The sequence below is a fragment of the Diabrotica undecimpunctata genome, chromosome 5, assembly GCF_040954645.1.
Source record: "Diabrotica undecimpunctata isolate CICGRU chromosome 5, icDiaUnde3, whole genome shotgun sequence".
Lineage (NCBI taxonomy): Eukaryota > Metazoa > Arthropoda > Insecta > Coleoptera > Chrysomelidae > Diabrotica > Diabrotica undecimpunctata.
Genome location: NC_092807.1, coordinates 24,715,089 through 24,733,632, shown reverse-complemented (window position 1 = coordinate 24,733,632; position 18,544 = coordinate 24,715,089). Strand labels below are relative to the sequence as shown.

General features: G+C 33.0%; 2 protein-coding genes across 2 annotated transcripts in view; one reads left to right on the top strand and one right to left on the bottom strand.

The window, feature by feature from the left end:
- Positions 1–1,862: 1,862 nt before the first annotated feature.
- Prosbeta1 (proteasome beta1 subunit) lies at positions 1,863–13,370 on the bottom strand. The gene is made up of 5 exons (XM_072531756.1): positions 13,210–13,370; positions 13,081–13,148; positions 12,895–13,026; positions 5,540–5,814; positions 1,863–2,059 (listed from the first exon to the last, which is right to left on the bottom strand). The coding sequence occupies exons 1-5, from the start codon at positions 13,279–13,281 to the stop codon at positions 1,932–1,934; spliced, it is 675 nt and encodes a 224-aa protein (XP_072387857.1). The 5' UTR covers positions 13,282–13,370; the 3' UTR covers positions 1,863–1,931.
- Positions 13,371–13,679: 309 nt separating this feature from the next.
- The window catches only part of LOC140441190 (ribosome biogenesis protein BMS1 homolog), a 53,637-nt gene continuing 48,772 nt past the window's right edge, over positions 13,680–18,544 (top strand). Inside the window, exons 1-3 of the mRNA XM_072531755.1 lie at positions 13,680–13,867; positions 14,809–15,657; positions 16,450–16,942. Coding sequence (XP_072387856.1) covers positions 13,816–13,867; positions 14,809–15,657; positions 16,450–16,942 — 1,394 coding nt within the window. The 5' untranslated portion in view covers positions 13,680–13,815. The remainder of the gene's footprint in view (positions 13,868–14,808; positions 15,658–16,449; positions 16,943–18,544) is intronic.

The following is an 18,544-nucleotide window of genomic DNA, read 5'->3' as shown; positions in this document are numbered from 1 at the left end:
AAGAGGTCGAAATTCGATAATGACGGAAAGAAACGATATCATATCCTGGAGACACAAGTACTTCTCTATTTTTTTTTTTCTAATAACTTTGTAATTCTTGTTGCCAAATCATATCACCACTTACAGGCACATGTTATCGCCTTTGTTGCAAAATGCACGTAAACAAAGCATCTTCTAAAACGGAATTTTCAGATTTCTTCAGTGTTTTACGTACACTGGGGCCACAGTTGACCTGCCTATACCAAACTTCCTTATAATGATAGGGTAGCTGTCACCTTTATCTAACATTTCTATAACCCGCAATCTTTTATTGTTAATGTTGAATGTTTACGTGGCGGCGTAAACAAAAGACTGACGACAGGTTGCCCGACCGGATTAAAGCGATCACCGAACAAGGAATCCGGATTAGCGAGGCCCTACTGTATAAAAAAAAAGATGCGATTTAGAAAGATACAAATCTTTTAAGAGCAAAAATAGAGAATATAAAGAAAATATAAACATTAAACAGACTAAAACATAAAGACATAAATGAGGAGTGCGAAGTTTGCAGAAAGATCATAAAACAAACAGCTAAAGAAGTACTAGGGATCGAAGTTAATACATGAGCGGGTGATTATGATAATGAACAAATTTCTGTAACTGCCGAAGCTGAACTTTATCATTGAACATAAAAATGATGTTATTTTGATACAAACGACGTCATTACATGGCATTTAAATCCTTCTGCAACTTTCCATTTTAGTGGATTGTTTGAAGCCGTTATAAAAAGCGTAAAAACACATTTGTCTAGAGTCATAGGCGAACAGGTTTTAACCTATGAAGGATTTAATACACGACTTAGAGGCTGTCTTAAATAGTCCTTTATGTCCTGTTTATTGGTAATGATCCAAATGATTTTTCAGTGTTAACACCTGGACATTTTCTGACACTAAAACCTTTATAAATAGATAATTCCCATCTGGATTACAGGGATGTTCGTTTAAATAGACTTAAGTCTTTGGCAATTACTGAAACGATTAGATGCAGACTTTTGGTGAAGATGGAGCAGAGAATATTTAACACTCTTCATGAACACATGAAGTGGCATAAAAATGAGGGTAACTATAATATTAGTACACTCATATTAATTAGTAATGAGACCAAGCCTCCCTTACAATGGCAAATGGGTTGGATTATAACTTTAATTTTCGGCCAAAATCGTATTGCTCACTTAGCTATAGTATAAACCGCAAAAGATGAACTTATGTAGGTGATTTTTGGTGGAGATATGCCCTCTGCCATATATTGACTAAAAATGCAAATACGCATTTCGGCAGGTGCGAATGTTCCTTACCTCCACATATGTTTTTGTATTATTTTATTAATTATTTCTTTGCAATATGCTTAATGTGTGTGTGTGTGTGTGTGTTTACGTTACACAACTAATACGGCCCTGTAGACACCGCCCCAAGCATACTTAAGGGACGCTAAGCTATTTTGGCATACTCAGTAACTGTATAACCACTGCCAGAAACACTCATTCACCCCCAAGTGTAAATAGATGCTGTCCAACCAGTCCATTCCAAAGACCAGTACAATGGAAAGAAGATTCATTCATCATCACAGGTTCCATACTTTTAATATGCATATACACAAAATATTGAAATTAATTGATAAAATCACATTTAACTTATTTCTAGATAAAAAATAATACCAGTACTGTTTAAACATTATGAATAATTATAAACTCATAGTTAATTAGTATAATTAATTATTTACGAAGAACTTTTAACATTGAACATAAATATGATTTATTCATATGATTAAATCTGATACCTACTTGTTTAATTTAGGGGCGTAAAAAAGGAATAAATGAACTAAAATTAGTGCAAAACTTATTTTTTTTTATTTTAATATATACCAAAACATACCAAAGCTTAAAAAATAATTAATTAACCTTCATAAAATTTGGGCAATTCATTTCCTAAAATAACTCTTCGTTCAATACCAGCTTCATTGATGATTCCCAGTCTGACTACACCTCCTGAAGAACCATCTCTGGACATAGCAAGTGCCAATGCTAAAAAAATTAATAAATATTAGTATATGAGTTCGCTAGATGCAAAACTTTGTATTTACTGTATAAGTCAAACTGAGTTATTTGCAAAAAACTGATAAATTTTGCAAAAAACCTTAGACATAATAAATGGCACTTTTTTGTGATAGATAAATGCTTTATTAGGTAAAATATAATGATTTTTTTCTTAGAAAAGTTATTGGGTTTGCTAGAAAATGAAGAAAAATTTGAAAATACCGAGTTTTGCAAGTGAACTATGTAAATACAGATTTATGCAACTAACATTTGCAAATACATGATAATAGTCAACCATTAACGATATTAGTAGTTGTTATATTAGTCTGTTTTCTAAACCTAGTGTGTTAGGAATAAGGAAGAAAGCATGTGGAAGTAAACTTTTAGTGAAGTTTATTTTTATCCAAAGTAAAAAAGGTATTACAAATTATAATATGTATATATTTATTGGGCCTGCGTAGCGCAAGCGGTAGGATGCTTGACTCGCAAGCCGATGGTCCGGGGTTCGAATCCCACCGCCGGCAAGAACATCTAGACATTTTAAAAATGTCTATAGGCCCCAGGTCGACTCAGCCTGAATAAAAATGAGTACCTTGGGTAAAACCAGGGGTAATAATAGACGGTTGAAGCGTAGCACTGGCCATGTTACCTTCCTTGTATACCGTAGGCCCTAGATATAGCAGACTACCCTGCTATACTCCCAAAGCCGCGACAGCGGTATAAAACGGGAGACTATTATTATTATATATTTATATTAATCCCTAAACTCAAAGTTCCTATGGGTCCTCATCATCAATATGATCATTTTCTGCAGCACTCTCGTTATTATTTGCTTGTACGACAGTATCAATAATTTTATAAAATTTGAGATCCGGCTGGTCTCTCCAATTTTCTCCAAAATGGTTTCTAAGGAGAGTGCCTATCGACGATTTATCTCCTTTCAATGAACATCCAATCTGTTGTAACTTTGGTTTCAATAAAGAAATCTTTTTCCCTTTTCGTATTATAGACTTGCTGAACCCTATGTCAGAACGATAAAATATTTCCCCCCTTACCGTAGCCATATAATCTTTGTCCTTAGAAAATATAAATCGTTTCGTTGCATTACATTTAAAATGCCACTGGGAAGGTTTTTTAACAACAACGTCACTCGTCTTTCTCCAGTCTGATATCTGCCAGTCTTTACCAAGTCTCAGCATCTTTGAGTGTTTTCCAATTATGTCTTCATATTCTTTTCTGTTTATTACAACGTTCTTCTTTTTTATCTCCCTTTCTATCATACCGAAAATCCTATCTGGTGGCAAAAAGGAATGACCAACAACAGGAAAGTAAACTCCACTTCCTTGATGTGACCAGGTGCTTCATAAACCAACCAGTAGATTATCATAGACATCATCGTGCTATTTTTGTTCTGTCCACCACATCCATCTGCAAATAGGTGAACTTTTTCGATTTGATTTTTAAAGTTGAATTTTATGAGAGTATCATGTACAGCAGAGGCAACAGCATTTGAATCTTTTGGATGTTCAAACTTCAGCCACACATATGACGTCACATTTGCAGAAGAAAGATGGGATTTCGAATTTCCAGCCACGATGGTGAAATTATAAAAATTTATTTGCTGTGAGAAATAAGCCGCCTGGTCGGGAAGCTTTGTCAAAGAAAGATTTTTTTGACAATCAAAAGAAAATAATTGTATGTTATGATTTGATTCATTTTTTAACAAAGAATAAAAGGCTTTAGCTCTTAACGTATGAACTCTCTGCTCTGTTATAACCTTTAACTTTTCTTCTTCTGAATTTTCTTTTCTCAAAATTTCCTTCGCTCTGAGACACGCAGAACAAGCAGCTACTAAGGGAGTGCCGAATGATATGTTGTAGTGTTCATTAACGTATGTTCGGAAATATGATAACTTTACGGAATGATGTGGATGACGTTGACAATACATTCTGTAAAGCTTTGTAAAATTCAGATCACATGGTAAATACAATCTAGTCGATCGTCCTCTATTATAATGACTCTCTGCACCGTTCAAACGCCCCATAAATGTTTGGATAGATAATTTTATTGGATCAAATCTACCTTTTGTTGTATCTCCCTCTCTTCTCTCTTTTGGTATTTCACCCCGGATAACAAACGTTCTTACAACACGCTCTATTCTTTCAGAACTTAAATGAGTTATTCCAAGAAATGCTGTCTTGCATACTCTTAAAAGTCCACCCTCTACTGTAGGAACAAAATATTTAATTGAAATTCCATATAGGTTTGTACCTGATCTCTTGGGCTTTTGACCTTCACAAAATTTCAGCAAAAAAATATCTTGTTTTATTTTGTCAGTTGTTGAATACAGATTATTATGGAAACGCTGAATGTCTCGCATCTTTAAATCTATACAACAATACACTTTCTTTGTATGGTTACAGGTGGGAAAACCGGGTAAATCCTTAGGTTTATGCCTAAAAATATTGACAATAAGTCCCAAACCTATCTAGTTAATTGTAGACACCTCTTACCTCTTAAGTTTCATTACATTTCGTTTCCGTTTTTCTGTTTGTACAACTCGTTTTCTCCCTTTTCCTTTTTCACAAGGTCTAATATGCACATGAAGATCCATAATGTTAATTATTTGCAATAAACTTGGTGTTTTTAGTACTCAAATAACAAACAGTGAAACCGGTAATGGCGAATGATCGAATAATTGACATGTGCACATGAGACGTGTCATGTGACTCAAACAATGTAAGCGATTGGCCAATTGCAATTACACAGTTAAGCAACTGGCATAGGCTGACAAATACAGAGTTTTGCGTCTGATTCAAGATTTCTAATGCCTTTTTCTTAGTAAATACCTTACTTTGCTGCTGAATTTCTACATCAGCAGATAGCTATAACATGTGACAAATAACTGTCAGCTAAAACTCAATTTTTACAATTTTTGCAAATACAGAGTTTTGCATCTAGCGGACTCATATAATGTATTTTCCAAGTAATTTAACACAAAAAATACTATCAATACAATTATTTCAGTTATCCTCTTTACTAATTAGGAAAATTAGATGGCATTCAATAAATGAGATGCTTAAATATACAAATAATGGGACTCTGCGAAGTTCGGATGACAGTTTGTGGAATATATAAAAAAGAAGGCAGAACACTATTGCTATTCCGGAGATAATCAACACCATCAAAATGGAGTAGGCCCATAATATACAAAATATGTGAAAAATTTTACACTTATTTCTGATAGAAATACTCTACTTCACTTAAATGGCAAAAAAAATTGATATTAATATCTTACTAATTTATGCCCCAACAGCTAAAAGTAAACACGATAATGAAGTAGAAAAACTTAACTCTTTTATCAGTAGAACATTTAAATCACTAAAAAATAACCCAATCACGATTATAATGGAAAACTTTATTGTGAAAATTGAACTTATTTATGTAATTCATAAGAAAATTACTTACTATTTGTGACAAACTTCACACATTCTTCTTTGCTCATATTGGGTTTGAAATTGGCATCTACATAACCATAAACATAACTGGAACCTGATCCTCCTATTGACACTTCTTGCCTCACACACATCCCACCAATTGGTATGGAATAGACTTGACCGCCTTTCTTCTTATCCCAACCTGCTACCAGTATTCCAGCCATTAGTGAATCTCTATAATTGTAGCAAAGTTCTTGGAAAATGGCAGCACCTACTTCTACTTTGGGTTCTTCACCAAGTTCCATACTATGAAAAGAAAAAAACGTTAATTTGGAACAGAAGTTTTATAGTAATATGCAATTTTTTTTATTTTAACAGCAGTATAGATAATATTAAAAAAAAATGTTAATTTGGAACTGAAGTTTTATGGTAAAATGTTAAATTTTCAATATAATAGTAGAATAGAACTATCAACCTATTCAAAAGAATCATAATTACAGGAGTCTGTGCAATAAACTCCTCGTTGGTTGGAATGTTATGACATTTTCACACCAGGTTACAAATACAATGTCATGTGTTTGTGGATGTTACATGTGAGAAACAAATAAGAAACATGGGCCTGGTCATCAAGCACAGTGCCTGCTAGCTAAAATAATAGTGCATTAAAAGCAGCATAAGAATGTATCTTTACCCAGAAACTACCAGCCAATCTCTCTCTAATGTGATATTTTTAAGGTATACAAAAGACTCATCCCAAATATATTAAAAAACATAGTCGACCAGAATCTCATAAAATAGCACTACGAAAATAAACAAATAACAAGACTTGCAACTAGTCGACCTGAGCTCACTGATGATACAGTGACTCACATAAATCTGTTGTGAAAACTTTATGATAGCTCATATTTTACCACCTAGTAAAAATTGTTGAGTAGTTGATGTAAAACAGGCAATTCTATATCATGATGAAGAGAAAGGATAGCTGATCCCTCTCCCATCCTCTTTAATATAAACACAAATGAACTACTATCACTGCCCAAGAAAGAACCTTTGAGAAAATGGAAGACAAACTAGAACAGGCCCTCGTTACCATGGTGAAATACTATCTGAGCAACTCATTTAAACCAAAACCAACCAAGATACAAATAAGCTCCTTCCTCCCTGAACCTAATTTTGATTTTTGACGTGACAACGTCTTAAATTAGGTTGTGGCTCGGAGTCACTCATGAAAAAGTGTAACGCCCGCTCACGTCTGTTACGATGAGTCACCGAACGAGAGAGAGGCCCGCCGGACCGGCGAATGCCTTGCGTCTCTCTCCCACTCAAACATGATCGGTCCGCTGCGCGCGCAGCACTAGAGAATTAGGCGCGTGCTTGTGTCTCTGTCTTTCTCGAGCGTTCTTGGCGTTCAAGACACATTACAGCAGAAACACTTCCTTTCATTTCATATTTCTCCTATCATCGTCCTATCCTCAACAAAATCACTCAAATAGAAATTAGTTAAGTTTAAGTTTACATGTACAATGTTTTAGTAAACAAAATATATTTCTATAGTTAAAATTTGTGCAATTCATATTTTCATTCAATTCCTTGTTCCTATTGTGCAATTTAATAATATTCATATCAATAAATATTCTACCGAGAAAAAGACGTCACGTAAAATCTTCGCCCGTAAAACCGACTTTACAGGCAACCGATTTTTTTTTTTAATTTCTATAACCAATCTTTACATTGACAAGTCATAAATGTCATTTCACTCAAGTATGTCTTCAAAAACTGGTATAGTATTACCATCTTTCTAAGAGACTCAATATTCAGCTCAGCAGGGTGCTATTATTCAAGTTGTGAAATTCCATAAAAAAGGGATCCAGTTGTTTTCATAAATTTTGATTTTTACTCTATAGTAGTAATGAAATACATACAATCTACATGAATTATTGTTATTTTTTTCCTTTCTTAACATGTTTGGCCCCATTTTCTCATTGACCTCACAGTATTATTGTGTTTAAATGTAGCCACAGTATGTTTGGTCTAAGACAAAAGGAGTGTCATATCAGTAGGTTATGATTACGGTCACGGGGCTCTAGGCACAATGTATGGAGACTCTTTGTCAGTTGTCACTACTTGTCAAGATCATTGTTAGAACATGGGTTTTGGGACATTGTTGATTCTTGGAGACTTTGTTAAAAAGTATGTTTAAATAAATGTATTAAACCCAATGAAATATTATTACTTGGCGCAGTCTAGTGGAAATTAAACAAAAATCATGGAAGCAAGGTTACCAAATCCATTATCATTTGAAGGCAATGTGGCCGAAAATTTTAAACGATTTAAGCAAAGTTTTGAAATATATCTGATGGCATCAGGAAAAAGTGGTAAAAGTGATGAAGTTAAGGTAGCAATTTTACTCAATTTAATTGGAGAAGAAGGCATTGAGATTTATAACAGTTTGGAATTAACAGAGGTCCAACAAGGAAAGCTAGCAGATGTATTGGAAGCATTTGAGTCTTATGTTACCCCTAGAAAAAACGTGGTTTATGAAAGATATTTGTTTTATAAGCGCATTCAAGAAGAAGGAGAGCCTTTTGACCACTTTTTAACAGATTTAAAAAATAAAGTAAGAAATTGTGAGTTTGGTGTTGAAGCATTTTCAATGGTCAGAGATAGAATAGTATTAGGCACCAATAGTAAGGATGCACAACAAAGCATGTTAAAAACAATTAATTTAGATCTGACTAAAGCTATTGAAATATGTAAAATGCATGAAGTATCCCAAGCTCAAATAAAAGAAGTTCAGAACAGCTTAGAGAAGGTGAAAATTGAATCAATTGGAAGTAAAGTCAAGCAGGGGCATAATTCAATCCAAACAGTCAGGGGTGCAAGTTCTTCTAGAGGTGAATTTAACTGCAGAAACTGTGGGAATGTCCATGGACCAAGGAGGTGTCTAGCATATGGAAAAAAGTGTAGGAAGTGTGGTAAATATGGGCATTTTGATAAAGTGTGTTATCATGGTAGGTTAGTAAGAGAGGTACAAGTGGAAGAAAGTGAAAATAATGAAGTAGATGATTTCCTGATTTCATCAATCACTGTTAATGAAATTAAGAATAAAAATAATAAAGACTGGATGGAAAATTTAAAAATTAATAACATTGATATACCTTTTAAAATAGATACAGGGGCACAGGTTAACATTTTACCCAAGGTTTTTGTTGAAAAAGTTTGCAAAATTAATAAATTAAAAGAAACTAAGGTCATACTTGAGACATATGGTGGTTTTAAGATCATTCCTTTGGGTATAATAAAACTTGTCTGTAAATATAAAAATATTGATCATTTATTAGATTTTGTTGTTGTAAAGGAAAGATCAACACCTATCTTGGGTTTATGTTCTACCATAGAGCTTGATTTAATTAATAAAATTGATAACATAACACTGCATTCTAAAGAAAAATTTGTAGAAATGAATAAGGATGTTTTTTCAGGTTTAGGTAAATTTCAGAAAAAATGTAGTTTAAAGCTTAAAGAAAATGCAGTGCCAGTGGCTAGGCCACCTCGTAGAGTCCCACTTACAATCAAGCCTAAACTTAATAATCAACTAATTGATCTTGAAAAGCGAGGAATCATAGCAAAGGTTGATGGTCCTACGCAGTGGCTTAGTAACCTGGTAATTGTTGAGAAAACTGATAAATCATTACGTATCTGCCTAGATCCTCGTGACCTGAACAAGGCATTGGAACGGGAATTTTGTATAATACCTACTGTTGATGAGATTCGTTCAATGTTACAGGGTAAGTCATTTTTTACAGTTCTAGATTTTAAGGAGGGTTTTTACCAAGTAGAACTGGATGAGCAATCCAGTAATTTATGTGCTTTTGGCACTATATTTGGCACATATAAATTTTGCCGCCTCCCATTTGGTCTTAACATAGCACCTGAATACTTCCAGAAATTAAATTCTGAAAATTTTGCAGATATTCCAGGTTGTATAGTCTACTTCGATGATCTATTAATTTGTGGTGAGTCAATAGAAGAGCATAATAATACACTGAATAAGGTGTTAGATAGGGCTAGAGAACTAAATGTGAAATTTAACCCAAACAAAATACAATATTGCGTTGAAAGTGTTAGATACTTGGGTCATATCTTTGATAAAGATGGGATGAGAGCTGACAACAAAAAAGTAGAAGCGATAAGAAGATTGAAGGATCCAGAAAATAAAAAGGAATTACAACAAATTTTGGGAATGGTAAATTATTTAAGGGCATTCATTCCAAACTTGTCAGAGATTTCCACGCCCTTAAGAGAACTCTTAAAAAAAAGTAATGCATGGGTATGGACATATAGACATTCTGATGCACTAAATAAAATAAAAGAAGTAATTATGTCAAGTAGTGTGCTTGCCAATTTCAATGAGAAGTTACCAACCGTGATACAGACTGACAGTAGTAGTAATGGCTTGGGGTGCTGTCTCTTACAGAATAACAGACCGGTAGCATTTGCATCTAGGGCGCTAACAAAAGCAGAGTCAAATATGAGTCAAATTGAAAAGGAGTTCTTGGCAATCCTTTATGCATGCAATAAATTTCACAATTTTATCTACGGAAGGAAAGTGCAAATTGATTCTGACCATAAGCCTTTGGAGGCATTAATGCATAAAGGCATTGCGGACATAATGTCGCCGAGATTACAAAGGATTAGGGTAAGATTATCTAAATATGACATAGAGGTAAAATTTAAGCCAGGCAAGTTCATGCATGTGGCAGATTTATTATCGAGGAATTTTATAAAAGATGAAGTGGATGATGATAAATTTATTACAGAAATAGTTCATACTATTGACATGACTGATGAGAAGAGAGAACAATTTAGGACTGAAGTGGATGCTGATGAGGATTTGAAACTAGTAAAGAAATATTGTATACAAGGGTGGCCCAAAACTTTGTCAAGAGTAAGCGATTCAATTAGGTATTATTATTATATAAGAAATGAACTATATTTACTTGACGGACTAATATTTTACAAAGACAGAGTTATAGTCCCAAAAATATTGAGAGAGAGCATGCTAAGATTATTGCATTCAAGTCATTTTGGCATTCAGAAAACCCAACAGAGAGCAAAACAGATATTACATTGGCCACAAATGAACAAAAGTATAGAAGACTGGGTAAGAAATTGTAGCAAGTGTGAGATATTTAAAAGTCACAATGCTAAAGAACCACTATTACTTAGAGAGTTGCCTCAAGCACCTTTTGAAAAGGTAGCAAGTGATATATTAGATTATGGTGGACAGTCATATCTAGTTCTGATCGATTATTTTTCTAAATGGCTCGATATAGTGAAAATTAATTCAAAAACTTCACAGGTGGTCATCAAGGAGTTAAAGAAAATTTTTTCAACACACGGAATACCCTATGAAGTCATATCAGATAACATGCCTTATAATTCGTGGCATTGTCAGCAATTTGCTAAAGACTGGGATTTTCGGTTTGTAACGTCCAGTCCCCGCTATCCACGGTCTAATGGGCAGGCAGAACGAGCCGTTCAAATTGCAAAAAACATGCTTAGAAAGTGTGACGACTTAGATATGGCGCTCCTGGAGTATCGAAATACTCCAATAAATGGAACAGATAAAACACCGGCCCAATTAGTGACTAACAGGGTTCTTAGATCGAAGCTACCATCAAATAAAAAGCACAAAGACGTTAATCTAAAGGAAGAGTGGGAGAAACTAGAGGCAAAAAGAAACGAATATAAAAATTATTATGATAGAAACACCAAGGTAAGAAGAGAAATAGTGCCAGGAGAGAATGTAGGTGTCAGAGAGGGTAGAGAATGGAGACCAGGTAAAATTCTGGAAAAAATAGATGAGGCACCCAGATCTTATTTATTGCAGAAAGAAAATGGGGAAGTGGTCAGGCGAAACAGTTATCACTTGAGGCCTTCCCTAGTTAAAGCGGAAATTAAGAAGAATACTGATTTCGCACATAATGATAGATCATTAAACTCCTCATCTGGAAATCAGAGTTGTGGAGTAGAGGAACCTTCAACCTCCCAGATGAATGCTGAAAATAGAACTAGTGCTAGAATCAAAAGGCCTCCAGTGCGTTTTAAGGACTATCAAATGTAAGGGGAAAGATGTCATATCAGTAGGTTATGATTACGGTCACGGGGCTCTAGGCACAATGTATGGAGACTCTTTGTCAGTTGTCACTACTTGTCAAGATCATTGTTAGAACATGGGTTTTGGGACATTGTTGATTCTTGGAGACTTTGTTAAAAAGTATGTTTAAATAAATGTATTAAACCCAATGAAATATTATTACTAGGAGCACATCAATGCTTTGGAGATAACTGTGTTAGGGAGTACAAGGTCAGTTCAATATTTGGATAAACAGTGTGTGAATATAACATAATGACGGTATTAGATTTTTATTTGAATTTAGTTAGTTATTTGAATTTTATTGAATTCAGTTTCGCCAGGTAAGAAACCTTATGATTTCTCTTGTTGTTAGTGTGTGAATATGTAGTTCCAAGTGTGGGAATTTATAATTTCATAAACACTGTGATTATTTTTCATCTACAGCATTCCATCCTATTTCTTCTTATTAGAGGTTTTTTTGTTTCTAAAACTATTTCAATTGTCCAAATACAGTTTCATTTTATATTCACATCTGTTTTGTGCTGTCCTTTTTTTATTAATTGTATGTGTTTATTTTTTGAGACAATAAAGTATTTGATAAATGAGTCACAAATTGGAATTAGTATTGTAAACAACAACTTGCTATAAATTTTGAATATTTCATTATCAGTTGCTAAAAATAAAACACCATAGTCATGATCAGTTATAACTAGGAAATCAAAAATAAATATTGTATTGCAGTTAAATCAATTAAATATGAAGCATTGCATATTCTCTACTACTTAATGTTAAATATTGTAAGAAATCAGTTTTTTTATTAGTTAAATAAAATTTTAAAATATAATAAAACCTACATAATATTAGACTGTTCCCACAGGAAAACCGAACTAACAAAAGAATCATTTCCCCTTTACTATATTGATCTGATAAAATGTACTGTGTCCATCCCAGCAATTATAAAAAAAATTTGATTTGTAACTAAATCTATAGAACATATATAACATCACCAAATCAATCACAGAAATATAAATATTAATCACCAAAAACAGTTTCGTTTTTGAATTTAGCGCTTTGACAAATCGAAATCCAAATCTACAGTATTGTATTCAAACACTGTTCCACAGAACAAATTAAAAGATACTTAGCACACTTTTATAACTATTGTATTTGTCAGAATATTGAAAATGCATATTATGGATGATTTTCCATTATGTTTAATACAGCTCAGCTCCCTATAAAAATCTTACCCATGAAAATTAAGATGATAAGCAACAATGTCTGCAATTGCTTGTGTATCTGCTGCAGATCCGGAACGACAACAGTAGATATGGTCAGTGACTTTGGTGAGTTTGTCTGCTACACGGTTTGCTATGTAAGCCCTAGAAATATAGATCTAAATTATGAGGGTTTTGGCTTAAATTTTTTTTATTTACCCAGTAGTTGTGCGAGAATCTGCTCCTATAACAACGCCGCCGTCAAACTCTGCGGCCATAATAGAGGTCTGAAATATTAGTTTATAATTTAATAGATGATAAATAAAATTATATCGAAATGTAACTTACGCCTGTACTGTGAGCAGCATCTCTCCAATCATCAGGACCAGTCATTGCACCAAACTCATTCATAAGAGGCATTTTTATAAGTTTAATTTCAAGAATACAAGCTGAGAAATTTACTTGTAATTCCTCAATGCAATATTATGCCAGTAATCACAATTTGACATTTGTCTTTTGATTGACAGACGACAGATATTTAATGCATATTGAAAAAGCAAGGAGTCGTGGTTAATTTAAAGGAAAATTTTGGCTTAATCACAGCGTTCTATTTATTATTTATACATCAACAAGCTCAATTAAATTGTCATGTTTTAATTATACTTTCATGAATTATACTTTTATGATTTCCTTTCATGAATTTAAGCTACAGGAAGTTTCTGAAGACACAACTGATCGTAGTTTAAATATATGTAAGCTTACATAGACATGTATTATATGTCTATGGATTTTAACGTCATATTTGTAACCTAAAATTTGATTATATTTTTGACGGAAAACATATATAACCTCAAAATATTCACGTTGCATTAATAAATAAAGTAACAGGAACAGGTTTAATTTAATTTTGCTAGATTTGTAGAGACCTACGTTATTTCCTATTTTTCCTTTAAAATGGAGGACGATACATCAACAAAGAAAAAAGCTCACAGAGATAGACATTCAGGTAAATTATTTATTTTAATAAAAATAACTTGTTTACTATTTTGTATTTAACTTTGCTATCGGAATATTAAAAATTTTGTAGGCTGTTGTGCTTCCCTTAAACGAGAATACGTAGATAATATTGACCTACTTTTATACATATTTATTATGTATGTTATTTGATAATGCATACTTATTTAATAGCTTTCCATCAAAAATTCATCTGTTTGTGATTTTAGAATCCATTTATATTTCATACTTTATCAATAGTATTAAGTTTCTATCTATAAATAATATTAAATATGCAAAGGTTAAGTCAGTAGTTAATTAAAAGTTACACACATGCTTTGCAGATAGGAATTATAAAACTAGATTTCCAATACATAATCAGAGAAGAGAGAAAGACAATGGATAGGAATGACTACAGAGGAATTCTTGAGGAGGTTAGGACTCACACAGAGTTGTAAAGCCAGAATTATGATGATGGATTAGAGAAAAGACCAGTGTTCAGAGACTCATTAAAAATGATCTATAGAAGCTTTGCTTGATTAAATGCACATTTTTTTTAGAAAATAGGGTGAACACTATTGGGACCAGGTCATTTTGCAACCTTCAAACTTGCTAGCTCAGTATAAATGTCAGAAATACCTGGAATTAAATGTATTTAGCAAATAGATCAGATTGCATCTCAAACTCATCATTGTCCAAATGAAGGACAGAGGGTATATAACAAAACTTGCATCTAGAATTAACAAAACATGGTAGTACCTGTTTGGGACTGCCATCAAGTGAGAGTTTAATATTAGGAACATAATTATTATAACAATGTCTAGAAAGTAATTTAGACTGAGACCACAAGTCTAAAAAATAGATTAATTTACAGCACTATCCAGGAGTATCATGTTGCAATTATGACATTTGAGAGCTTTAGGATATATTAATATATAATTTTATTTGTTTTAGGTAGAAAATTGGAAAAGAAGAAAGCAAAAAAAGTAGCTCAAAATGGTGAAGTGGGTGCCAAAGAACGTAATCCAAAAGCATTTGCTTTTAATTCAGCTGTAAGAGCTGAGCGGCGCTTTAGAAGAAAGGAAGATATAGATACCAAAAAGCAACATGTCCCTCTTGTAGACAGAACACCTATTGAACCTCCTCCCATAGTAGTTGCTGTGGTAGGTCCACCAAAAGTGGGAAAAAGTACAGTAATAAATAATTTAATCAAATTATTTACCAAGTTACCATTAACGAACATAAATGGCCCTGTTACAATTGTAACAAGTAAGAAAAGGCGAATAACTTTTTTTGAGTGCAATAATGATGTGAATTCAATGATAGATCTAGCAAAAGTTGCTGATTTAGTATTATTATTATGTGATGCAAGTTTTGGTTTTGAAATGGAGGTTTTTGAGTTCTTAAACATATGCCAGGTTCATGGCATGCCGAGAATAATGGGTGTATTGACCCATTTAGATTTGATTAAAAATAGCAAAACACTAAAAACAACAAAAAAAACTCTTAAACATAGGTTCTGGACTGAAGTTTATCCTGGAGCTAAGCTGTTTTACTTATCTGGAATAATACATGAGGAGTATCTCAGAAATGAAATTAAAAATCTTGGAAGATTTATTTCTGTAATGAAATTCAGACCTCTACAGTGGAGAACAACTCATAGTTATTTAATAGGAGACAGGTATGAAGATTTGACAAATCAAGAGTTAATAAGGAAAAATCCAAAATGTGACAGGAATGTTGCTTTGTATGGTTATATTAGAGGAGTACCCTTAAAGAAGGAGAGCTATGTACATATTGCAGGTAAACTATCAAAGCTTTAATACACTTTATTAAACTATTTTACTCATATACATTCAGGGATTTTGAATGTTCTCTATTATTTTTATGTGTATGAGCAAGGAGCATCTATGTATGTGATCAAATCATTGCTCATTCTGGGGTTCTGGTAAAACAGATAAAGTGCAGTGCATGTTTGTCATGAAATGCAAAGAAACTTATTGAAAAGTACGGGAAACACAAAGTAATCAGAGTGTTATTCAAAAACTAAAAATAATAGTGCAAGTGAACCTCTTATTTGTAATTTAAATATACCAAAATCACAAATTATTAGTGCTGTATGTGTGGCTCTTCAAGGTATTAGCATCATTGGCTGCAAAGAAGTTTTATTTGTGGCTATGTCTCGTCACAATTTGCCTTAAACGAATATGTTTTCATTTTCAATGTTCCAAAAATTTCGGGTCATGCAAGTATTGTGTGAACTATGGTACTACAAAAAATTGAGAAGGTAGGAATCTGTAATTTTTCTGGTTGTAAAGAAATAGGTTTACATAATATCCTAGAGACTGATAGGGACTTTCCAAAATCAAATCAACTAACACCTCAATTCTGTGTTTTATGAAAAATACGCTTTTTTCTAGCTTTAAAAAGTTTATCATTCCCAATTTCTGCCATCAGATACAATTGGAGCAACAGGAGGTTTTTCTTTGTGTGTGCTCACACAATCTAAAAGTTCAGTTTCAATCTCATCAGTTCGTTCATACTGAGTCTGAAAGTCCCTTAGAGCAATATTTAATTAAACATTTTTCTTTTTAGGGTTTGGTGATCTAAAAATTCATGATCTGTCATTCCTCCCAGATCCCTGTCCACTGCCGGAAGAACTCAAAAAACGAGCACTTATAGAGAAAGAAAAACTGATATATGCTCCATTCTCAGGTGTGGGGGGTATAGTATACGACAAAGATGCTGTTTACATGGAACTTGGTGGTTCACACAGTCACACAAAAAGGGAAGATGAAACGGATAACTTTGTGACAAACTTGATAAGTGCGAAGGAGACTTTAGATGAAAAATTAAAGCATTCAGAGCTTCAGATTTTCACTGGTGGTGAGAAGATTACAGCTGGTGATGTTAGTGATAGTGAAGATGAAACTGATAATATTCAGTTATTTGAAAAGATGGATAAAAAAGGTGTGAGTTCTGAATTAGATGATGAGTTAAATAAACTAAGGAAAAAATATGTAGAAGTGGAAGAGGAAGGCAGGGTTAGAAGAAAAGTAGTTTTTGATGATTCATTAGAACATTTGGAGTAAGTTTTTATTTGTAAGATTTTATTAATATAAATAGTGAAATTTTTATTGGAATTATAATAAACTGCTAGTGTAGTATACATTATATAATATACATACTAATTAACTGAGGCTAAGTTTTCAATCTTTGTCTGATATTCAACAATATATCTAACATGTTAGGGATTAAGAGTATAAGTCAAAAAAGTATATTTTTCAGTATCGCACTTTGAAGAGTTTACTGACCAGTGATATTTTAATGGTTTGATTTTATGCAAATCTCCACATCCCTATATTATTAAAAAGTGGCAAATAAAGTATAAAAAGATGAAAAAAATCATGTTAAACTTTAATATTCAAATTACCTGACTTATCTTATTAGATTTACTCTGTTTACTGACTTGTACAATTAAGACCAGCTCTTGTACTAATCAGTCCAAACTTTTTCTAGTAGATTAATATCAAAATGGTATTTGTACTAAGTAGAAAATTTTCTAAAGTCTTGGAAAAATATTTTCCAAAAAGGTAACTTTATAAAAAATCATATTTCGTAAAATAACAATTTACTCTTTTTATTCATACCCATAAATGATTAAAAAAAATATAATATTAGCTACATGACAGGAAAAATATTAATTTTTAGTCACCAAACTCTTCAATATCTGGCAAAGAAGATTTTTTTTTTCGCATTAGTGTGTTTTCAAATTTTTATAAAAATCATGGAAGGTTGGATTAATAAGTGGCAATAGATCCAAAACATTTTTTTTCTTTTCGTGTGTGATAGGAAGGGTGGTTTTATAACATGGCACGGGCATTAGGTTTTCTGGGTCCACAGAGTTTCGTTTAACTAATTTTAGACATCTAAAAGGTTGTTCTTCTTCCAAAGTGCATTTAAAATAGAGAGTGGCCTTTTCATGTGTGTAGCGGAACCATCTAATCTCAGTCCATTTGAATGGGTTTCCATCTTTGTTGTTAAGGTAGAGACCATTTTTATACAAATCCGCAGAATTTAAAAAATCTATATGGTTCAATTCCACAACATCAAATTTTTTTTTGCCTATAGTACGGACAAGCTGGTACCAGTCATGGGAAATCGAGATTTGTAATTTCTTTTTTTGCTTTTCTATCAAGCCATCATCAATATCACACTCTAAATGGCTATGCCCGCTTACCATAAATTTATGGTCGATTACATCTAAATGATTCGAGTTTTGCATAAGGGTTAAAAACATAGCAGATACATGGGAGTTTCTGTTCTGACCTCCACATGTATCGGAATAAAGTTTTACAGATTTAACATTTTCTGGAAGACCAGACCAATTTAATATTTTTTTGAATAAGCATGTTGGTATCTGATTTGCACCTCGAGCACCTTATGCCACATGTAACATCATACACTTCCTAGGCCGGTTTCATGCATAGTGAGATTGTAGGTCCACAATTGCCTTTTGTAAAATGATACAGAAGAGTTCACAAACGGTGTTAGTAGACACTGTTGTAAGTCAAAAGTGTAACACCTCTTGGTGCTAACTTCTTTTGAATTTAGTTTATCCGCATCTTTCATTAGATAAGCAGAATCAGCTTCCTCATGATGTTTATCTATTTCCGACTGTATTATCAAT